Raw genomic sequence first — 24,080 nt, forward strand, 5'->3', positions numbered from 1 at the left:
CAAGGTATGACTGCATCTCTGTTTTCCAACAGCAGTACCTGTTGGGTACTTGTGTGGCTGCCATAAACAGGGCAAGTCTACTTTTGGACCCTTCAGCACAGTAGCTTGTAAACATTCTGAATGTTGAATTTGGGGGGGGGGGGACGACGAACGATGATGCTGATAAACTTTTTATAAGCTAAAACATTCATTTGCATGTAGAGCTATAGCTCACTTGGTAAAGCATGAGACTCTTACTTTCTCAGTCATGGGATTGAGCCCTACGTTGGGCAAAAAGATTCCTGGATTGCAAGGGGTTGGACTAGATGATCCTCATGGTCCATTCCAACTCTACCATTCTCTGATCCTATTAACTTGAACTGAACTAGTTCCTTTTTGTATAGTGGGAACCTGAACTAGATCCCTTTTTAAATTAGCTTTCTGAACACTTGAAGGGGTACATGGGCAAAAGAAAATCACTCTGCTAGGCAGACACCATTTTAGATGATACCAACGATGAGGCAATAGCAACATTTTTGTATGTGAAATTGCCATCATATTGTGGTGTTTGAGTTAATGATCAATATCTGAATAGACAATAGTAAACATCAACTTTCTGGCAGCTTATGGTTGGCATCACAATACAGATGCACATATACATCCAGCCTGCATTTTCAGCCCAGCAAAGGAATATGCACGCAAAACCTGCTTGTGACTACATCTCTGTTTTGCTGGACTAGGTAACAGTGCAGAACTCAAATGCAACATAGCTTTTAAAGAATACCACACACATGGAAGCTTCTTACTTTGGTTGTGCCAAGCAGCCTGGTGCTACAATACTGCAACTTGCATCATCACTCTGCAGGTTTGTGAGTTCTACCATGTTGATCATCACGTCATTTGTATGACCTGGAAGTTTGGGAAGAGAAGAGAGTATCTTCTCCGCTAGGTTGTCACCATGATGACCAACTGCTCCTGAAAAAGAATAATCGATTGATTTAGCAAAAGGTTTATTACATGAAATGAGCATTCAGAACAAAACAAAATCATATGACTGTGTACACAAGAAGAACAGCTGAACGATGTCAATATTAAAATGGAAAAGAAAGTGAATTTTAGAAGTTGACCATTTGGAAGACAGCTATTTAAACAAACAAAGATCACCATGATTGTATAAAATGAATTCACACTCTATTCGCATAGTGGAAAAACAGTAAACTACATCCCAGTGTCTAGATCTCTTATATATAACCATGATTTGACAGTAATTGGAAAGCTGGTTAAATCCTGGCAGATGTGCACATATCGCAGAAGTATGTTTACACTTTAACTGGCATCTCAAAGGTTTATTAACTTGGGATGGATTTGAAATAATCTACGATCTCCAAGACTGCCTTGGCAAGCCACTTGGATTCTTCCATAATGTTATCATTACTGCCTCTTTCAAGGAAGATGGGAATTATGCCCTCTCTTAAAGTGACACTAACTACCTTCAGGGATCCTACTGAAAGCTCATCCCTGGAAGATTTCACTAGCCAGGAAGAGCAGGAACCCAAAGAACAAGATGTTTCAACCCTTGAAATCACTCGCCAACCTGTTCAAGTTATGCAAGCAGAAAAGTATCCATAACAGTATAACAAGACAGTGTTTAGGAGCACCTGTCTCCAACTCTTTAAAGAACCACGATATCTAAGTTACAGTACAGTGGTACCTTGTGTTACATACGCTTCAGGTTACAGACTCCGCTAAACCAGAAATAGTGCTTCAGGTTAAGAACTTTGCTTCAGGATGAGAACAGAAATCGTGCAGTGGCGGCAGCGGGAGGCCCCATGAGCTAAAGTGGTGCTTCAGGTTAAGAACGGTCTCAGGTACGGTACGGACCTCCAGAACGAATTAAGTACTTAACCTGAGGTACCACTGTAAATACAAACTATTATATCAACAAACTGTAATGCCTTGGTCAAGCTTGACTCAATAGGCCTATAATCAGCCATGGCCAAACTTGTCCCTCCAGCTGTCCCTGACAATGAAGTCATTGCCAGTTCACTCACCTACATATAACCTTCCCTTACTCCAGTACAGAAAACCAGATTTAAAGTGTTTCCTAACATATGTGTTTGGCGATTTCATTTGAGGCAAGTGCTGCTCCAGCCAAAGTGGCCCTGGTGTTTATGATGAAATCTAGGAGCCTTAGAACATTCATTTAAGACTGCCTCCACCAAGTCAGGCATGTTAGTGGTTCCGTTCAGAAGTTCCTACAGTAACATACAAAGGTTAGTATTCTTGTAACTAAGGGGAATAGCTTCAAGAAGAAACAAACTGTTAATCCCTCAAACATCTTACCTGTCAAATCTAATGTCCTGTCCACAAAGATGACAGAAGCTCTGTGTTGTGCAGTTTTCCTTCTGGTCTTAGCCTGGGCATAATTTGCCAGATCCCCTGCAATTATCTTACTTATTGTCCCAACAGCAAAACATTCCTCCCGCACACTGAGGTACTCAAACAAGCTGTTGAAATCAGACACCAAGGACCTGATCTGAAGCTGCAACTCTGAAGACAGAGATGAAAAATCAACATCACTCAAGTGGGAAATTTTCTTCTTCTCTGGTCTAGCTTTATTGATCCGAGTCAAATCCTCAGCCATCAAGGGGAAAAACAAGGAGAAGGCAGGTGCTACAAAGAGATGAGGCGAGATGGGTGCCAAGAACAAAGGGGCATGTTGAACCTCTGCAGTGTAGTTCATGTTTCCCATCCACTGGCAGAGCTTCTCTTCAAACTGTTCAAAGACCACCCGGCCGACACCTTCAACCTCAGTAGTGCCGGGAGCATTGTGGGCCTGCAAGTGCACCGCATGGCTGACAGCTGTGAAAACCACGCAGTACTGGAAGTTGCTGAGAGTGACAATGTCACGGATGATGTCCACCGTTCTGCCTTTCAGCAAGCTGCCCACCACAAAGACAGCTTTGGGCTGGTCCGCGCCTCCAGATTCAAAGCTGGAAAACTCCTTGACGTTGATCGCCCCGGCCTGCAGCATCCTCCCAGCTCCTCCACACGCCCAGTGAAGGCTTTCAGCACAAGCAGGGTCCATGAACACAACAGCTCGCTTCGCCTTGGCAAACACCTGCCCCCAGGCTTGCTGGCAGAACTGCGACATCCCAGCAGGGGCTGTGGGAGAGGAGGAAGAGGTGGTGGAGGAGGAAGACATCGTGGGAGAGGATTGCTGGGGTCCCCCTGGCACTTCTCAGTGGGTACCACTCCAGACGTGGGGCGGCAAGGGGTGTCAGTGAGGCAAAAGTGAAAAGAAGCCCTTTGCTATGTGTTGAAGCGGGAAGTGCACCTCCGAGGCCCGTCAGGCGGCGCGGGATACTTAAATCAGGCACATCCTAAGCCACTCCGGCACTTCATAAGCGGGTAGCGGAGTTGACAGCACCGCCGGCCTCTACAATCCGCACACGCCTATCTTTGAAGCGGTCGCGCAGATGCGACGTCATCTTCCAGCTCCCGACTCCAATTGGCCGGTCGGGGCGACCTGGAGGCGGGGCGCTGTTTCGGGCGCTTGTAAGAACGAAGTTCTTTGGCTGGCAAATGCCCCTCTCACGTGAGGGCGGAAGTTCGCCTGCCAACCCGGAAGAGCCGCGGAGGCTGAATGGAGCCTGGGCAACGTGTAGCGGGGCGGGACCTTTGAGGGTTGTGCCGGGCGTTTCTCCTACTGTTTTCTTCTACTGTTCTGTCACGTTCGCCTTATTATTATTTTTTAAAATGACGGTTTTGAAAGACAAAATAGTATTCGGTGGTGTTTTGATGTCCTAGTGATAGCAATTGTAGTAGTAATAGCAACAGCACACCCAAGACTAGCTACAATCTTGTCGGCTCGCATAATTGTCTCATCAGATTTAATAAGTTAAACAATATATTGTTGAATGTCATAAAAGTTGGAAGCCTGAATTCTGTAGAGACTTGTCATAGTTGCACTGATTAAATGTGCGTGTGGGGGGGAGGGTGAAGGTTTAACAGGAAAATAATCTGAGAGTGAGTTTTAGAGGGGAAAGGGTTGAAACTAGTTATTTTTAATTAATGTGTAAGGTTGAAGTCCTAGCTGTACCTAACTTCGCGTAAGCACCATTGAGTTTGGTGGGGCTTTGTTCTGAGTGAACAGGTTTAGGTTTGTAGCTTCATTTAAAACATTTATTACCCATTTTTCATTGCAAATGCAGTTCTATAACAGGTTGCAATTAAAACTAATCCACCTGCTTGGTAACATTGACTTAATAAGCAAGTCAGATAAATTGCAGCCAGCCAGCAATAAGATAATCATAGATCATGATCCTTTTTGTAATCCATGGAATAAGAGGAGAGTGCTGTTGTACTCAGGTCCTGTTCACAAGCATTTTCTACATGAGACGGGATGGTGAATCAACCTTTGTTCTAATCCAACAGTACCATCAGGTAGAAGTCCTTGAACATATTTAAATAAGCATGTGAGTGTTATGAACAACTAACTTCAGCAAAAAAATGGTGTGCAATTCTTAAACCAGCCCTATGCAAAAGTCCACACAATCCAGACTACAAACTACAAAGCACAGCAGGAACAACAAAATGCTGAGATGTACTTCTGCATCTGTTATTCAAGATGACTTGAGTAAATTGACAAAGAAGCTATAACTAGATAATCTATTCTGGGGGGAAACCTGTTTTCAAAAGTCATTAATGCAAGTCCCTCTCATAGGCATGATTTCATTTGAATCACTATTCATTCACCAGGCCAAACCATTTTAATGCCAGGAACAACATCATGTGAAGTGGTAGCAGATAGAGTATAAGTATATGCAAATTGTTTTTCCCCTCCCCACTGAGTGACTTAAATAAATTTATCAACCTGGATGCCTCCCTAAACAAATGGTCTGATATAAAGGCAGGCCTGAAAGCTAGCACCTCTTATTTTAGAAATAATTGCTAATGCTGATTAAAGGCACTGACTTCTCTTCACTAGGCCAACTCTACCACAAGCTGAAGACACTGAGGAAAAAGAGCAAAGGGACGTACAGAATGGAAGGTTGGTAAAGGTTATGTTTAAAGGCACAGGGGACTATAGAATCAAATTAAGTTGTTTAAATGGGTGGAAAAGGGAAGATCCCAGTGGCTTAAGTTGTACAGTCTCTGAGAGCACTTAGAGGGCATAAAACAGCATTCTAATACCCTAGGAATAGGAAATGCCACTCTAATTAGGTAGTGAGTGAGAAATCTGACTGGTACATCAAAACAAAACTACCTTGCTTAAGAATAAAAAGTGCTTTGCAGTAACAGCCCCCCCAGTCCAATCATATGCCTCAAATCACACCCCCTTTTTGCAAGAGGAGAACGAATTAAAATTGGATAAAAAATACTATCTTTAAGCTTCTGGTTTATTTTAAGTCCCTTCCACGGGGCACCTTGCAAGTAGATACACACACCTTTGAGAAACAGGTGAGGCGTTTGAGTGGATTGAGAATGCATCTCACGTGCGTTTGTGTGAGACAAGTGCATTAAATCCTCTGGGCTGCACGCATCTGACTACAGCACTGACTTTGTAACTACTTTGTAATTGTGGTTTCAACACTACTGCGTGTCCCAGCTATCCTCAGTGGGGCGGATAAAGTAGTGCTGGCGTGCAGGTGTTGCTGCTCAGGGACATCCGTTTTGGGGGGGGGAGGATCTCCTCAGTTTCCCTGTGCACTCTTGTCCTGGGCAAGTAAACCCCGCGGAGCTCAGCAGGGCTTACTTCAGAGTAAGCACGCTTAGGGCTGCCAGAGAAAGGCTTCCAGGAGGAAAGCGGCGCCCACCGACGGGGCCCAGGCCTGCCCCTTCCCGAGCGTGTCAGTCGCGCAGCGGCGCGGAGGGGAAGTGCAGGCCGAGGCGCCGTCGCGCTTGCCGCCGCCGCTCCGCTTCTCCGGGGGCGGGGGAGAGCGAGAGAGGTAGAGGCAGCCATTGTTGTCCTTTCTATTGCCGCCGCCAAGAATCAAAAGCGGTCGAGGTTGGAGGGGGGGGGGCGCACTGCGGGACTCGCCTCAGCGAAGCGCAACCGGGCCTTCCTCGTGCAGAATCAGCAGCAGCAGCCATGTCGGCCGGCGGCGAAGTGGAGAGGCTGGCGGCGGACCTGAGCGGGGCCGGCGCCGGGGATGAGGAGGAGGAGTGGCTCTATGGCGGTACGAAGCGTTTCTCAAACCCCACCACCCTCTTTCCTTTCTTCAAGCTGCTCCCCACGCCGCCATTATGCTGCTTCCCGGGCCGCCCCTCCTCGGGTTTCGGCCGGCGGGAAACGCTAGGCCCTGCCCCGCAGCGTGTCCGTTGCCAGGCCGCAGCCGGGGCCTGCTCTTTCCGCGGCCGGCTTTTCGGGCTCCCAAAGGACCGGGAGGCCTCTGGGAAGGAGGCGGGTTGCCCTTTGCAGCGCGGCACCTTCCCCTGCCCGCCTTTATGCCGTTTGCCCGTCTCCTTAAGGGAGGCTCGGTAGGCCCCGCTGTGGGTTGGAAATGTCCCCTTGGTTGGAAAGCGAATAGGCACACCGGGCCCCATCGTACATTCACTGGGGGAGAGTTAAGCCCCTCTGAACTTGCGCATGCATATGGGGTTTTTTTTTAAAGGGGGCCCCTGGATGTAGTTGGGGTGCCTTGTCGTGAATCGATTTGGGTCTTTGTGAAAAACGAAATAAGCCACGGTCTGATTCGAGGCCTCGTGCTTTGGTGGGAGACTCTCCATAGCCCTGGGTTTTGTTTTTTTAATACTCCGCCCACCAGCTTTTTAATACGTTTTAACTCGACCACCACCATATCGAGGCAGTTCCTTTCTCTCTGGAATTGGCCAAGGCCTTTGGACCAGTAGCGATTTTTGAACGTTTTGTTGTTATTAGTGGTAAGGTAAATCAGGAATACTGGGGGAGTTGGAAGGCTGCCAGCAGCAATGCACCAACCAGTTTTGGTCCTTTGCCTGCCTTCCTGCCTGAGAGACATGGGGAAGCCCAAGGTGTTCAGAAACACATTTATTGAGTTTGTTTCTAAACAGAACAAAGATAGTAAGGAGAAAGTAGACAGTTAAGGCACAAACAGTATGTCATTATGCTGAGGCTGATTCGTTAAATTTGTATACCACCCTTATTCCATCGATCTAGGGGCAGTTCACAACAGAAATATACATGATAAAAACACAAGATACATAATAAAACAAGAACACCCCTCCTTCTATATTGCTGCTTTACTGGAGGTGTGTGACCCTGTGTGTTTAAGGGACAAGGTTACAGCTTGCAAGGAAAAGGCAGGAAGCAGGTTACAACTCACTAAAGAAAAAGTACAAAGAAAACACAGCTCACATCTGTTGGTGCAGAATCAATACCATACCAAAAGCAAATAAATAGGTTATTGGTGGGGTGGGGGGAGTTGTCCAGGTGCTACACAAGTTGTCCAGGAACTTATTGTCCAGGTGCTACACAAATTGCCCGTGCTACTGCAAGAAACCCCAAGTTATGCCACCTCTTACATGGAATTGCTGTATGCACTTCAGCAGAGATGGGAAAATATATATATATGTGGGCATCACAGCGACTCTTAAGGTTTTAGGGTTGATAACCTTCTAACAGCTATGTTTAGAACTGCCATGATGAGATTTGAATCACCATCAAGTTGGGTTCTTTGAAATTTTGTTGAACATCTTGACATGAATGCTCTGTTTTGTATTTTGCCCATAGAAGTGGTTTTGCATTATAATTGCAACACAAGTGATAGGTGTGCTGTAACTTTCACAGCTTCATAACATGCAGATTTAACAAATAAAATTTCCCCCGGTAATCAAACAATGTGAGAAGATGTGCCTGTTGACATTGTGCCTGTCATGCATTTTTTAAAAGTGCAGAAGATGCTAGGTAAGAAAGAAGACAGTAAAGCAAAGTTGCACTAAGAAGTGAGATAGGTTTACTGTACTTGATTTCAGAAAAGTAATTTTTTTCTTGATAGCAAAACATTTGAAGTAAAGGGAAGTAAGTTATAATGGGATAACATTCTGTCTTCATTATAGTAATAAAAGACTTTCTCCAGTTAAGCAAAAATTTCACTAATCTCTGTACACACAAGATTTATATTTGAATATATGTGAGTAATCCAGTTTGGATTATTGGGGAACATCTTTAGTGTTTTATGTAATTATTATAGGATTTGAGATCTAAACACCAATACACTGTTAAAACTCGTAACCATGGAAACTATTTGGTACAATTTAGAATTGGAGCCTTATAAAACTTAAAAACTTTGAACCCATTATGAATTCATGTGTAGAAGGACTAGTAAAAAGGGAGACAATCCTGACTGCAGATAACACATGATTTGAGAAATGCAGCTGGAATATTTAGAAATGGAATCTGTGCATTTTGTATAAAATGAAAACTGGAAATTTGTGAGGGATTCTTGTTTGCACTATTGCAGTCAGAGATAATTTTGAGGTAGTATTTTTTCTTCTTGTTGCTTTTTGTAGATGAAAATGAAGATGAGAAACCTGAGGAAACACCTGGCAAGTAGGTATTCTTTTATTTGTGTGTATTGTTGTAGCATTGAGTGTGAAATGTGTTGAAAATACATGAATTTATTATTATTTGTTGAAGAGCTACTATACGATACAATACGCCACACTGGTGGCACTGTGGTCTAAACCACTGAGCCTCTTTGGCTTGCCAGTTGTAAGGTCGGTGGTTCGAATCGCTGCAACGAAGTGAGCTCCCATTGCTCTGTCCCAGCTCCTGCCAACCTAGCAGATCAAAACCACCCCAGTGCAAGTAGATAAATAGGTACCATACCACTGTGGTGGGAAGGTAAATGGTGTTTCCAAGCGCTCTGGCTTACGGTGTTCCGTTGCACCAGAAGCGGTTTAGTCATGCTGGCCACATGACCCTGAAGGCTGCCTGTGTGATGAGTGCCGCAATCCCATAGTCGCCTTTGACTGGATTTAACCATCCAGGGATCCTTTACCTTTTTTCTCAGCCTAACCCATCTCACAGGGCTGTGAGAATATTATGGAGAAGTGGGAGGACCATGTACACTATCCTTGAGGAAGGATGGGATATTAATGCAGTAATAAATAAACATACAGATTTTTATGGAACACTATTTCATCCATCCATGATATAACAAGTACATAACCCATTTTAAGTGGAACTGATTTTCTTGTACATCTTAACACCTCATAACTTGGTTAATGTTTTTTATTATGAATATTTTTAAGTGCTCAACCTCCGACTGGAAATGAAGAAGAAGCCGCTGCTGAAAATGGTGTCGTGAAAACGGTGATTGAAACCAATTATTTGATGTACTTGGATTCTGAACAAACTGCTTGTGGTGACTAATGAACTCAAGTCAATGTGTTTTTTTGCAGGATGTTATTATCACAACATTCAGTTAAGTCAACCCAGGTGCTAAATGATTTGAAAAATCCAAAGCTTGATAGTGCGGCTTCTGGAATTAGGCTCATCTTTGAAAGTCCATCCAATAAGTCAGCTTCACTGTCCTCTTCCCTATTTTTTTCCCTTTTCCACAATGGTGTTGAACATCAGTCAAAAACTGGTACAGCGTTATGAATAGATTTAACATGATTGCAAAAACAATTTAGTTCAGTAGGAGTTTGTTTGTTTCACCGAGTCATGTGATTGCATTTAACTAATGCTGAAATACTTGCCTTGTTACTGAAAAACAACAAAACAAACTACCTGATACAGACAGTCTTCATACTACATGCACATAACACAGCCCCAATGGCTGTTTGTTGTGAAGAATGGTAGTGGGGAAAAATGCTGATAGGACTGTGCTACATTGCATTTGTGTCTGATATATAAATTGGTGCCATTTCATTTTTGAGACTGTACTGTGAATGATTCATGGATTATTAGTACTATTATTTAAGGGGGGAGATTAAAATAATATTTCCAAAGCTAGCAGTATCAGTGAATAATTTGTCCAACTTTGTGGAGGAGTGGCTGGTTAGCTTTCTAATGCATTTGATAGCATTTTTGGTTGATGCCAGCCAGTATTTTCAATGGATACTATGGACATACGCACAAGTATTTCAGACTTATTTTTATTATTGTGTTATTTCTCATGCAGCTCTAGTTAGAAAACCTTAATAGTGAGGATGCTTGTGTCCACATCCATTGTAAGTCAGTGGCAGAGCCCATATTGACTTCAGTGGTGCACCATAGTAGTACATATGAAAAGGTCCCGGGGCTGTGAAATGAGCCAGATTTCCTCCTCTTTCTCTCTTGAGATGTCAGTGTTTATCCTCAACACTCAGTTTTCTGCTTAGTTTTTTATGTTTTGGAAGTCTTAAATGATATAAATATTACCCAGATATGAAAAAGCAGTAACATTAATTTTTATTTTGAAATAATTGTAGTGAAAGTACTCTATTCAATCATAGTCTGCCATTGTTGGTCACTTACTTACATTGAATGTAATTTGTAACTGTGATCTTATTTCTTGTAGAAAGCAACAGAGGCTGAGGATGACAGTGATAGTGATAGTGATGACGATGAAGACGATGTTCAGGTCACAATAGGAGATATTAAAACAGGAGCCCCACAATATGGGTAAGCTGTCTTCAGTGATGTGGGGCAGATTATCCTATGCAGATTACTCTAGTTTGCATTGGAAACCCATATCACTGGTTGGTTGGTTGGTTGGTTGGTTGGTTGCTGGCGGGCTCAGCATCTGACTTCCATGACACAATGAATCTGATCTAAGGCAGGCAAGTGAATATTCACTTCCCTTGTCAAACTGTAGCAAGGAAACGTGTAAGTTTGTAACACTTTTTGTTTTTTTGTTTTTCAACCATCTGGTCATGTGTTTGATCAAGCCAGTTTCATTTTTGATGAACTAATCACATGTGGGCATTTTATAAGTAACATACAAAGCTCAAAAAAAAAAGTTTTTTTTCCCTTTCGGTACTTTGCCAGGTTGACTAATTAAAAAGTAACACAATCCAACTGATTCTAGATAATACAGCTTTATAAAGCAACATCTTGGTTTTTCATAATATTGAAAGTCAGCGCTTATGCTGCAGATGCTTTGAAACACATGATTCAAAATGGGAATATGGTGCCAGCATGTTCCTCAAATTCTGAGGGTTTTTTGTGGCTTGGATAGTGTGCTTACAAAATATTAGGCTTTGTTTCATGTGCAAATAATGGGTGCTAAAGTTGGCAGCTGTCAACCTTCCTTTTTCCACTTAATAATACAAACATTAATTTTTAGGTATGGAGCAGCCCCAGTGAATCTCAATATCAAGACAGGAGGACGATCTTACGGATCTTCTGGTAAGCGTCTTCTGTGCTGTCAAAAATAAAAAATAGAAGAAAAAAAATCAGCATTCTGTACCGACTATCCCAATCATTATTGTACAGCAAGAAATTAGAAAAACATTGAAAATGAATGCATTTATGTACAACTGTAAAGTTATGAATTACATCATTGCAAGTATATTTTTCTCAACAATATTAGGTAGGCTCTCCTGAGAGATGTTCCCAGGGTACCTATTGAATGTCTTTCTTCCCTCTGTATCTGTAGTTATTTCATTGTTTTCAATTATTTGTCAGGCTTATAAACACAGATATGCTTTAATTCTGGATGTAGAATTGTTAATAGTGTGATGGTTCTTACGATATTATTTTGACACTTCTTTGTAGGGGCAAAAGTGAAAGGAGTTGATCTGGATGCACCAGGAAGTATTAATGGTGTTCCACTATTAGAAGTTGATTTGGATTCCTTTGAGGATAAACCTTGGAGAAAGCCAGGTAACAAATTTTGCTGTTTGAATTTTTATCACTGTAGAAGCTTGTCAGTGAGATTGTATAAAAATGTGGGTTTTCCATGTAGCAATTTGAACTTAAGCCATCAGTCAACTAGAAAGTAGGGTGATCACTATTGCTCAGAACCCAATGAACACAATTTATGGATAAGAAGTGTGGTTAATTTCTTAAATCAATGTGGAATAAACCCTTCCTTAAATAAATGAATTTTCATGTACAAGAATATGCCTGTGCATCTTTTAAATCATCGTATCAACAGAGCAGTCCTCTTAACTGCATAGGTGTCTCTTGAGCATCTGCTTGGAGTTTTCTGCTTTGCTGCAGTTGTTCTTTGCTAGATTATGTACCATTTGGTCAAGTGCCCTCTCCCTTGTACTGCAGTTAATTAATTGTCACTGCTGGTAGCTAATATGTGCTGCAGGGGGGAGTAGAAAACAACCCCTTTTAGAATGGTTTTCAGCTATGTTTCACTTAAAAACCAACAGCTTAGTGGAGGACTGGGTTATTTCCCTTCCTCTCTGCCAGTTGAGTTGTAACTTTTAGACTGTTTGTGTTTTATCCCTCTTCAGGTGCTGATCTCTCAGATTATTTCAATTATGGGTTTAATGAAGACACCTGGAAAGCATACTGTGAAAAACAAAAGAGAATACGAATGGGACTTGAAATTTTACCTGTTACCTCAACGACAAATAAAATTACGGTAATGAATAGACTCTCTGATTACCAAATTATGGAAATGCTTTTCCTTCTGAAGTTGGAATAGCACTGTATCCGCAGTGAGTGTTAGAAGTCTTTGTGTGGTTCAAAGTACATACCTACCTTCCTTCCTCTTCCTGTCACCCAGAAGTTTTGCTCCATTTCTTTGTTGGCCTTTGTGTTGATAGTGTGGAACCACCAAGCTACAACTAGCTTGTAACCTGTTGTTAGTTGTATTGTAGCCCATCAGTCCATAATGTGGTGTTTTAATGGGCAATGTGTTATTTAACTTAGGCCGAAGACATTGCTATGGAAGTAACGCCAGGGGCAGAGATTCCAGATGGCACATACAATCTTTTTAAGGTGAATGTTGGTAAACTTTCCTTAGTCACTCTAATCACTGTTTGCCATACCATTTCCAAGGTCTGAATCTAAGCACAAGTGGACGTAGCTGTTTCCCCCAAGTGTTTTGATGTATACTCCAGATGTGCTGCATGTAGAACCCTGTAATTTACCTTTGCTGCTGCAAGCCTGTGACTTGATGGCCTAATGTACTAATGATTGCTATGGCAGTACTTTAATTCCTTGTATGCTGCATCCCTTTAGTCAGATGAGTTTCTAGTTTATGGAAGTGTCGATGTTTAATGTGTTTTTTATTTTCTGTGCAGTATTCCAGTGAGAAAACATGCTGGAGAATGATCAGAACCAATTGAATGGATGGCTTCTCTTGTGCCCCCCCCCTCTCTCACTGATATCAGGAATGATCCACTTCTGTATTATTGGGGGGAGAGCAATTTACTCCCTCATAGATAACTATAAAGCTGGCAGTAAGGATAGAGGAACATATATTTTGGCTGGTGTTGGCAGACAGCTGTCACTGACCCTTTCACTCTGATGTGCATGGATAGCTCCAGGGAGGGAACAGTTTTATTAGCCTTAAAAGATACTGGGAAGCAGCAAGAACATTGACTGATTCTGAAGTTAGAACCTAGATATGGGATTTTGCCTTTCCCCTGCCATACATTCATGTAGAAGGACTCACAGGCAATGCGGTGTTTATCTCTTTCCTGCATGAAGTGTGTGAGTTTTCTGTCCTCTTGAGATCTCTGTGCTGTATGGAGAACTTGGGGGAGGAGAGGAGCCTTGCTTCGTGCTGGATAAATGGTAGGAGGTCTCCATTGGCAACTGCATTTGTGGACACCTGAGTGTAAAAACTTTATATTAAGGAACGACATGGTGTGAGATGATGAGTAGGTTCCTGGTGCCAAGGAACCAATATGTTTTTGGGAAAATGGCTTCAAGATTGATGGGGGTGCTTTGTTTTTCCAGAATGCATATGTGAGTACAGTTGAATAGAATGTGTAAGCTCATGCAAGCTCTTTGTTTCTTAAAGTGAAAGTTGGAACTATACAATTCCCTTTCTTTAAAACACTTTCATTTAGGTTGGGCCAGTAGGGGCCAGGTGGAGGAGGTTTTAGCCCAAGGGCAACCAGTTACCAATCACTTTTTATGCACAGTTGTCTAATATTAGTCTTACTATATAAATAAGAATGCCTGATCAATGTGCATACTATATGCCTGCAGGTAGATTTGAGTACAGTGGTGCCTCGCAAGACGAAATTAATCCGTTCCGTGAGGCTCTTCCTATAGCGGTTTTTTCGTCTTGCGAAGCAAGCCCATTGACAGCTTAGCAGATTAGCGCTATTAGCGGTTTAGCGGCTTTTAGCGATCAGCTGGCTTAGCGGCTTAGGAAAAGGGGGGAGGGGGAAAAACCCGCAGGAACTCGCAAGACATTTTCGTCTTGCGAAGCAAGCCCATAGGGAAATTCGTTTTGCAAAGCGCCTCCAAAACGGAAAACCCTTTCGTCTAGCGGGTTTTCCGTCTTGCGAGGTGTTCGTCTTGCGGGGCACCACTGTACATATTCTGGATTGGATTCACTAGCCAAGTTTTCCATTCTTTATTAGCGTTCAGTATTCCAATTCTGGGTACAGCAGACCTAATTGATGTCTAATCTAGACAAGGCTGATGTAATACTAATCATTTGAAGTTTGCTCTTTCCTAGTTTGTTTGTCTCTTATTTTTTATTGTATCCTTTAAAGGACTTCAGGGTGGCATTAAGCCTAGCAACAATTCTAAGAGGTAGTGACTTTCAAGGCCACTTTGCAAACTTAATATTTAAATCTGGATTCGAACTTTGGGTTTCCACATTCAAACTCAGAGCTCCGACTACTGCACTGCAATAGCAGACTTTGAATGCTCCTGGTTTAAAATTCTGTGGTCTAGTGGTGCTTTTCACTAATGTCTGGTGAGAATTTGAAGGCTAGTTGTGCTTTGCTGCCTTCAAATAGGGGGAGATCTTTGGGAATACATTAGCCTTTTGGTGATAGTATGGATGCCCAGATTGGAGAGTTTTAACAGTCCAATTGGCTCTGCTCTCTGAGACTACTTGATGGCATTGGAGTGGTATGTTGGTGACTTTTCTGAGCATGGAGCTGTGAAAATGGATGTGGTTTACCCCACCTGGCCTGCTCTTTGGTAATTTATACAGTCATAATTAGCTGTACAACACCACAATGTTCTCTTTGCCTAAATAAAGGGATACATTATTGCCACATATATAGCAGTAATTATTTGTTGCCTCAAGCAAGCAGCTAAGAGCACCCTGCTCTATTGTAAAAAGAAAGGGTTTTGATTCCTGTCTCTGCTTAATTTGTATGTTAAGTTTTGTTTACTTGAAGAAGAATTTTCTTAGCAAGTGGGAGGCATTTTTTTAATGACACAGTTCATGTGCAGGACAGTCTGCATGAAGACTAGTCTAGATTATTACAGTCCTTGTTCAATGGCTTGGAATTCTTAAATTTATAGAGACACAATCGTTCTGTAGCCTTGTTCCTTTCTGATGTTGAAGATTGGCATGATTATCTGAAAGGAGATGATCACATTTAATGAGACTACAATTACTGTGGCATCTGTGTTTTGCTTTTCGCTCCAGATGCCATGAAGAACTGCTTTTCCATGGTGGACACCATATAAGTTTGTTTTGCTTTTGTTCTGATAGAAACCTAGATGTTCAAACTTTTCAAAAGTTCACCATACTATAATTTTCAGTTTCTGTCCCTCTCCCACATTGAAGAAGTATGCTTTACAGAAAATCTTATGTAGGCTGCAGCAAAATAATACAAACATTTTTGGCATTCAGAGAGTTACTTTATGCTCATTCATCAAACATGTCCAGTGGAATTTTTTTTATTTCTCACTTGTTCTCTTGTGATTTATCTGATCTTCATGCTGTAGCACAAACTATTTTTGAAACTCCCCCAGATTGAAAGAAGGTTTATCACAGGCTTGTGTGGGCGACACAGGCTCTTTTCGGTACATGGAACTAGTTGCAACAGTCTTTGAATCCAGACCATAATTTTCCTGCGCAAGATCTGCTAAGATGAGCAGCCATAATTCCTTAAGAGTTTTGTTCTTCAGCCCTGTACTTAAGCATCTTGACTTAAGTACTTGACTTAAAGATGCTTCCTCTCCCCACCCCCCAATACATTAGACAGTGCTAATGAAGATACTTTATTCTGAAGGTGCAGCAGGGAAGAACTGGAAACATGGAGAAAGAAATGCCACTTCCACCAACCAAAACTGAGTTTACTTCTCCCCCTCCCTTATTCAAGACAGGCATCCCATCAAACAGGTCAGTTGGATATTTTCAAACTGCCATAGAGAGAAAATACCTTCTAGTTGTTACCATTCTCTTAAACTAAATAAAAGAAAAGTTTGCTATCCTTGTCTCAAATCTTAACCTTTTTTCATATTTTAGTTTGCAATCCTAGATGTATTTGAAGTGTGTGGAATTTTACCAGGAAAAGTTAAAGGGATTTAATTATATTTTAGCATGATCAATAGTAAGAATGTGGATTTTTAAGTCCCTGTTTAAAGCATCTGTGCTAGGTAAGTACAGATAATGAGCTGGACTACATGATGAAGTCACTGATAGGAGCAAGCTGCTTCCCTTGTCCTTCCTCCACAAGGACTAGACTGGAAGCTTTTGTTTCATTTCCCCATTAATTGTATCTTATCAGCAACATGCTCACCTACACAATGCCTTAAGTATAGCTTGTTCAAAATAAGCCAAATCCAGACCATAGTTTGTGAAACGGTTTTGTTTCAACAAACAGTAGTTAAGATTAACCAGTTTAGGGTTTGAACAAGGTTTACTATATATTTTTCTTGAAAGCACTGTAGTAACCCACAGGTGGTATTTCTATTTTAATGTTTTGCTTAATGTTTTACTCTATTCTACTCTGTGTTTTGATACTATGTACTGACTTTTTGCTTGTGATTTATGATTGTAAATCTGTGTGTAATGCTTAGGGATTTTGTTAAGTGATGTATCAAAGGATGAATGAACATCATTCAGTCATGATTAATAAAATATAGAAATTTCTTCCTTGACTGCACTGGCTGTGTGCATCAAAGGCTAGCTTTGGCTCATGTCGATTGGTGATAAACTCTGGCTTATCATGATACCCAAACTGGGCCAAGGGTTGGTTCAAATATTAAAACCTAACCATGGTTTGGCGTTCCATGAATGAACCCTGTACTTGCCTGTTTCCTTTGCTTAATAACTTCCTCATTTGGGCATGAGCCAGGAACATACGCCTGACCCACCATTAGCCCTATTATCGCTGGAAAGTGACACAAAGTCAGGGGTTAAACACAATAACTTAGTGTTCTTTTTCTTGATAGCAGCATTACCGGCTGTGCCTCATCAATGGAAAGCCAGATCAGAGTCCCCAGTAGAGACCTGGATAATTAAGTCTGGGACATGGGGCTTCTCAGATCACCTTACGCAGAGAAGGAAAGGGGTCAAAAGGGATAGATTTGAGGAGGTTTTGTTTCTGCTCTTCTCTTCCATAAATAAGGGACAACATACTCTATGTCTCCTATGTGGAAAGGCCAATTGGGGGTTCATTGAAAGTGGGGTAATGCCTGAGGAAAAGAAAGACCTAGAAAATTTATCTCACCAGAAACAGCGCCTCTTCTCAGTCACAGCCGAGCACTGCAGCCAGAAAAACAAGTTCAGGTGTTGGGAAGTGGCAGGACCGATATGGGAGGGCTGAATCGCCGGAACTAAGGTAAGAAGTTAAAAGGGACATGGTCCTTTTTGAATTACAATGTTAATTTTACTCATTGGTTGCATGTGTTTAGGCAAGGCTACTGTAGAATAGCATTCTGGACTTTAGTGTATGCCCAGATTTTGCAGCACAAACCACTACCCTTACCTTAATTCCACAGTATAAATGTAGTGGGTAATAATAGCCACACTTCTTACATAGAGCAAAAGTGCTAAATCTTAGAGCGCAGTGATATCTGGGGATTAATACTATCAAAACCAGGTATGTTTTGTCCTTCTCTCTCAATATAATAATCATTTGGTAACAGGAAAGCATAGAAATAGGGCAAGCTTCACATCAGAATAGCAGGCTGCATATGCTGCTAACAAACAGAATACGAACTAGTTTGTAAACTGTGTGTGCCTGTGTATCCCCTTCTTTCCATTGTGGAATGCAAGGAGGATACCTATCCAGTACTTGTCAGACTCATACCTTTAGATAGCTGGTGGCCTCGCATCCCTTCATTGCACACCATAGCACCATACTTTTAAAGTATCAGTTTGTGAAATTACAAAGTAATTCTTTGCAGACAGGATGAACCTCCCAACCCTTAACTTTTGTGACACTTGCCACAATAGTAGATATACAGTCCTACTTCTCTCCAAAAAGGTTGTTGATTACTAGCTCATTGCCTCCAGCTAGATGAAGTGTATATGTCATTTCTGTCAGTCTTCAGGCACTGATATTTTGTGTTTTGATTTGTTTGGCTATTTAATCTACATGTTGCAGACCCTGTATTAACTTTGTTTTCCCACCTAGTTCCTAAGTATAAGATTTTAAACCTGTATTTTTAGTGGTTTCTGATTTGTACTCATTCAAGGGTCCACAAACTTTGCTTGGCTTGATCACTTCTTCAAGGAGCAGGATCTTGGCACTGACCTTCCACTATAACTCTGAAACTTTAAGTGATTTCCAGGACAATCCCTTTGCCCCAGACCTCTTGAAGCTGGGGTGGGGTGGTGAGGCAGGGATCATCATCACAGTTAAACAGTGCTTCTGAGATACTTAGGGCTCTGTTGGATTCACTACAGTCGCAGCACAAAATAGGCTTGTAGAAATATTGTTGTCTGCTGGTTTTGGACACAATTTGTTGTCTTTTACCTTATTGTCCTACCTTTTCCCCAACTCCAAGGTTGAAAGGAAGGTTGGACGTCACTGTGCTTGCCAGAGGATGGTAGAATACTGATCATGCTGAGTGAAATTGTGGACCCGTGTCAGTGTAGTTCATATTATGTTTGAATGTTGAAGCCTTTTAAGTACAGATTAGGGGCCCTAATTTTCTGGTGTATAGTCTGCCTCTGTATGCTTGCTGCTACCCTCTTCCTATTGCTAATGATCAATGCAGCTTCATCTTTCTCCTAACCATTATTTTCTGTTTTTTCAGAGCAGGTTACACTATTAAAGATTTAACACCCTAAAATTCTTAACTGCTGGCAAAAAGGTTGTGTTTGTCTTCTGCTTTTAGTTTGCCTGCTTGCGTGTTCCCTTGAATTACTGTTGAAGATTTCGAGGCTTTTCTTAGGTTATGTTCTCATCAGCTGTTTGTAAATTTTGGCTCCTTTGTAACTAGTGTAGAATTCATTCATCCATATATTTATCATCTGGTAGTTAATGTTTGACTTAGCTGTGTTTTGTTTTAACAATATTAAAGTTGTTGACTGTTGTTGCCGGACTATTTCACTTCTGTAGCTACAGGCACTGTGCAGGGATAGAAAAATGTCAATTCTTAAAGGGGAAAGCTGGGGTGTTCCCTTCCCTTAAAAGTTAATCTAGAAATGATGATGATGATAGAAGATTTATTGCTTGCCGTTCACCACAAGGTCCCAGGACAGGTCTCAACAATGTAAAATACAATATTAAAAACAGTTTAAAAGAGATTATGCAAATGGCGTGTTACAATAAGCTATCCACATTTTCAACCCCCTTCTGAGCTCGGCCACAAATTTTGACTGTCCTCTCAGCCACATGAATATTGGGAGGTAAGAGTAACTCTTGAGAGCTAGCTTTTGTATGCTGGCTTTGTGTCATACTTGGAGAGGGAATACTCTGGTTTGAGGTTAACTCGCTTTGTTTGGATGAGATGCAACCTTAAAATCTATGGGAGTCTTGCCATTTACTTCAGTAGGATATGAATGGTAATACTTTGTCTAGAAACCACCAACAGAAAAAAGTTGAGGTCTGCTTCCCTTTGGGGTGCATGTTACAGCAGATTTGGAAACGTGCCTGTCAGAAGGATTTATAGTTGAGGCATCACTGCCTGTTCAAGAATTGATCTTCTCTTCTTAGGGCAAAGAACTATAATTCCTAGCCAATATTATTGCCTATCTAAGGATTGAGAGTACAGTAGAGGTCAACAACATATGACTCCAAAGCTGAATCTGCCTTGTTGGGGAGATCCAGCTTTCAGCCTGAATGCAGGAGGTGCAGAGAGCAGTAACAACATGTATTCCACTTGTTGATGGAGAACCTGGCTCTCACAAGTTGTATACTACTAGTTGACTACCAGAGTTTCAGTTGTTGGATAGGTGCCTTGCTTTAATATATGTGATGCACAGCGTGAATAGTTCATCAGTACCTTCTTAGTCATGAAATCTTTTATTTTAAGTAATCTTCTGAAACTTGAGCTTCTATTACCTCCACCTGTAATTTCAAGGTTTTTTTCTTCAATAGAAAAGCAAGTATATGCTAGGTTTGAATAGATGCCTCTTATGGTCTAAACCACAGCTCCAGTTGCTCGGTCCCAGCTCCTGCCCACCTAGCAGTTCGAAAGCACATCAAAGTACAAGTAGATAAATAGGTACCGCTCCAGCGGGAAGGTAAACAGCATTTCCATGTGCTTCTCTGGTTTGCCAGAAGTGGCTTAGTCATGCTGGCCACATGACCTGGAAGCTGTACGCAGGCTCCCTCGGCCAGTAAAGTGAGATGAGCACCGCAACCCCAGAGTCGGCCACGACTGGACCTAATGGTCAGGGGTACCTTTACCTTTTTATTTCCTCTTCATATTGCTAATTCTCAGTCATACCGCTGTTATAGAATTTTATATTTAAACAGAAGTACAGTATGTTTCTTCTTGGGGGATGACACATCAACTATTGAGATGATCTTGCTGCCTTTAATAAACAAAGAAGCAGAAAAAAACCCCAGCTGATTATCCTTGTTGAGTAATAGCCTTTTGAAACGTAAACACAAGGAGTTTGAAAGTCTTGAAATGCGTTCACGCAGGTCTTGCTCTGGTCCTGTGTGTCAGTGTAACAGTTCCCTTTTATATTTCTTTTCAGAAGGCTTTCTGGTACAATAGATGTGATTGGACAGACGATCACGATAAGCCGAGTAGAAGGAAGGCGGCGTGCGAATGAAAACAGCAACATACAGGTTTCCTTTTTCCCTCTTACATATGCGTATTGGGTATAACAAGACTGATTTTGCTTTCACCTTAGCTTCAGTTTAAAGAACTGAACATGTGATGCATATAATATTTGATATGCAAAAGAAGTGAGCAAATAGAAAGCATATATTTGATTAAGCCACTTGTCAAGAAATTGGAGAGAATTGCAGCTTGAAAGAACCCAGTGGCTTGTATCCAATGTAACCATCCCATCAGTGTAAGGATTTACACTTGTGCAATGGGACATCTTCTCCCCCCTCCCCCGCACATCCACTAAATCTGTTCTTGGAGTTCCCCCAACACTACGGAACAGATTTCGGAAGGGTGTGGGGTATGCACTAGAAAGAAGGGGGAGAATCCTATTGTTCTAGTGGAAAACTTTGCACTGACAAGACAATTCTTAGTACTGCATTGGTTACAATCCCCGCGACGGGGTGAGTCCCTGCTGCCAACCTAGCAATTCAAAAGCACCTCAAAGTGCAAGTAGATAAATAGGTACCACTCCAGCAGGAAGGTAAACGGCGTTTCCGTGTGCTGCTCTGGTTCGCCAGAAGCAGCTTAGTCATGCTGGCCACATGACCCGGAAGCTATACGTCAGCTACCTCAGCCAATAAAGCGAGATGTGCGCCGCAGCCCCAGAGTCGGTCACGACTGGACCTAATGGTCAGTGGTCCCTTTACCTTTTTATGCAATGAGTGCTCTTAGGGTGTTATAGTCATCAGCATGCTTTACTGCTAATGCAACATAGAATTGAGGGTATTGTTTGGGCCCAGGCATGCTCACACTCGTGTGTTGTCAAAGTTTCACCTTGTATCTTCTCATTTCAAGTGAGCATACATTTAGAAGTGTTTGTTAGAGAGTGAGAGATCAAAATGCATAGGATATTCCAGCAACGACCTGTATTATCCTTTTAATCTTCAGAGTATTCACTGAGAAATTTCTCCTGTTTCTGTTGGAAGGCAAATGCACGTTTCTTCATTTCAAAAAAAACTTTACTTAATCTGTAAATTAGGGGAAAATATGTATCCCCCCCCCCTTTTCAAAAGAAAATTGTAATGTTGGTTTTGTTTTGTAGGTTCTTTCTGAACGCCCCAGTGCCGACGTGGACAACAGTTTTACCAAGCCCCCTCCGTTTTTTCCTCCAGGAGCTCCTCCCACCCATCTTCCACCGCCTCCTTTTCTTCCGCCACCTCCATCTGTCAGTACTGCTCCCCCTCTGATTCCTCCTCCAGGTAAAAAAAAAGATGCAGAAAGGAGAAAAAACCCACAGTTAGCAGTGTTTCTATTTAGATAGCTTAAGTTGTGTTCAGGGTGTGTTTTATATATTTATCTATAATTGGGATTTGATGTTTTTCTGGCCAGTAAAAGATTTACAATTTGCTTGACAACTTCCAAGAGTTACCTTGGCTTCACATGGTCCTTTCTTATGAAGGGTTTTTCACATCTTTTCCTCATCTTTCCTTCGAAGGCATTTTTCTTCATTATTTGCATTTTCTTCTCCACGGGTGAAGATCCCCTTACTTCACGGACGTTGCATTCAACTACAATTTGCTTCATGTAAGGGCTGGTGACTTGTGGCCTCCAGGCAGAATTGGATCAAAGGAAGGCTGCCAGCTGGTGAAGGAGCAGGGCGGTAGAAATGCTGGCCATGCTCCCATCACTGCTTTAAATTAAAGTGAAGCAATTGAGATGTAAAGTTTCCGCTGATTTTTAAACCTTTGCAAAGGCAAACTGCAAACCTAAATGCTATTCGGTCACCTGTGAAAATGAAATGCATTATGAATCATTTTGCTTACATTAAATCTTAAGCTGCTTTATGACATATACTGTTTTTATTCAAACCATAATTAAAAGTATTTTGTAACCCAATATACTTGTAAATAGTGGGGAAATGAGTTGAAAATTGCATCAGCATTATAGTAAACAATTGTTATTTGGAGTTACAGTGGAACCTTGGTTGTCGAACGTGTCCACGCAGCTTCCGTTTTGAGTTTCCCTATTTTATTGAGACTTCCACTTTCAGTTTTTGGTTTTCGAACGTTTCGGAAGTCGAATGGTCTTCTGGAACGGATTAGTTTCAAAACCCGAGATTCTACTGTAGTACATAGTGCTTGATTTCTATCCATCAAGAAACAAAAGGAACTCCTACGTTGAACATCTATGGCTCAGTACAGACACCATGGGTGGAATTCAGCATAGCGCTAAAGACATAATTCCATTGATGCAAACGTTTCTGTTGGAAATGCACTTACACAAAATCAAGTTAATTCCTACCCTCCTATGATTCATATAGGGCTTTCCTTCATTTTCTGCTTGTGTTTTTCTGGGATTTCACATCTCTGCACAGCGGCTGCATGACTTTCCAACCAATTTCATTCCATCAAGGGAAGGAGGGGAGTCATGAATGTAGTTCTGGACAAACACAGTTTGCTTCTGGATTACCTGGAAGCATTGGGCAACTGCATACGAGCTTCTACTTCCTTTTCTAATGCAGCAGTTGGCATGAAGCTGGCTGGAAAGTTGCACAGAGGCTTCTGGCAGTAATGCCAAACCACTGTCTGTGACTCTTATTTCAATAACCTTAACTGCTGCCTAGCATGGTAGGAAGTGGATGCCTGAGGTGGGCTAGTCTTCAAAAGCAGTCCATACCAAACTGCTTTCCCTTTTTGCCTATGTTCTTTTCCATGTTTCTTTCTGACCCTGTAAACATTAAAGGGATTATCGGCCCTACTTTCCATTCTCCAGATGATGTCCCTTTTCTAAGACTTTTGCTCTCTCTTCCTGGCCTCTTTCAGATTTGGCATGTTTGTGGCAAATTGCATTCTTTACTGTGTGCTTAAATTCATATGGGCTAAACAAAGTGGGAAAGAGGAAAAGCTAAAATTGTTTTTATACACAGCCCAGGTAATGCATTGCTAATGTGTAGTACAAAAAGGCCATGAAAATTTACAGTGCAGTCACGAGCATGGGACTTATATTGTAGTATGTATGTTTAGGATTGCAGCCTTGGTGCTCTTGAACAGGGGTCGGCAAG

At 41.8% G+C, this 24,080-nt stretch overlaps 2 protein-coding genes across 5 annotated transcripts in view; one reads left to right on the forward strand and one right to left on the reverse strand.

Moving 5' to 3' along the window:
• SCFD2 (sec1 family domain containing 2) overlaps positions 1–3,451 on the reverse strand; it is a 148,299-nt gene extending 144,848 nt beyond the window's left edge. Inside the window, exons 1-2 of the mRNA XM_081926560.1 lie at positions 2,323–3,451; positions 786–954 (exon numbers count right to left, since the gene is read on the reverse strand). Coding sequence (XP_081782686.1) covers positions 786–954; positions 2,323–3,184 — 1,031 coding nt within the window. The 5' untranslated portion in view covers positions 3,185–3,451. The remainder of the gene's footprint in view (positions 1–785; positions 955–2,322) is intronic.
• A 2,405-nt stretch (positions 3,452–5,856) lies between these two features.
• Positions 5,857–24,080, forward strand: part of FIP1L1 (factor interacting with PAPOLA and CPSF1) — a 34,216-nt gene continuing 15,992 nt past the window's right edge. For 2 of the 4 annotated variants that reach the window (XM_081926532.1, XM_081926533.1), the window contains exons 1-11: positions 5,950–6,161; positions 8,473–8,512; positions 9,217–9,277; positions 10,470–10,573; positions 11,238–11,299; positions 11,669–11,776; positions 12,361–12,491; positions 16,069–16,178; positions 17,515–17,622; positions 20,940–21,033; positions 22,122–22,278. In XM_081926532.1, coding sequence (XP_081782658.1) covers positions 6,074–6,161; positions 8,473–8,512; positions 9,217–9,277; positions 10,470–10,573; positions 11,238–11,299; positions 11,669–11,776; positions 12,361–12,491; positions 16,069–16,178; positions 17,515–17,622; positions 20,940–21,033; positions 22,122–22,278 — 1,063 coding nt within the window. In that variant the 5' untranslated portion in view covers positions 5,950–6,073. Of the gene's footprint in view, positions 6,162–8,472; positions 8,513–9,216; positions 9,278–10,469; positions 10,574–11,237; positions 11,300–11,668; positions 11,777–12,360; positions 12,492–12,781; positions 12,851–16,068; positions 16,179–17,514; positions 17,623–20,939; positions 21,034–22,121; positions 22,279–24,080 lie in introns of all 4 variants that reach the window. The other 2 variants (XM_081926534.1, XM_081926531.1) reach the window with 2 other exon arrangements.

The sequence above is a fragment of the Podarcis melisellensis genome (assembly GCF_964234715.1).
Source record: "Podarcis melisellensis genome assembly, chromosome: 9".
NCBI lineage: Eukaryota > Metazoa > Chordata > Lepidosauria > Squamata > Lacertidae > Podarcis > Podarcis melisellensis.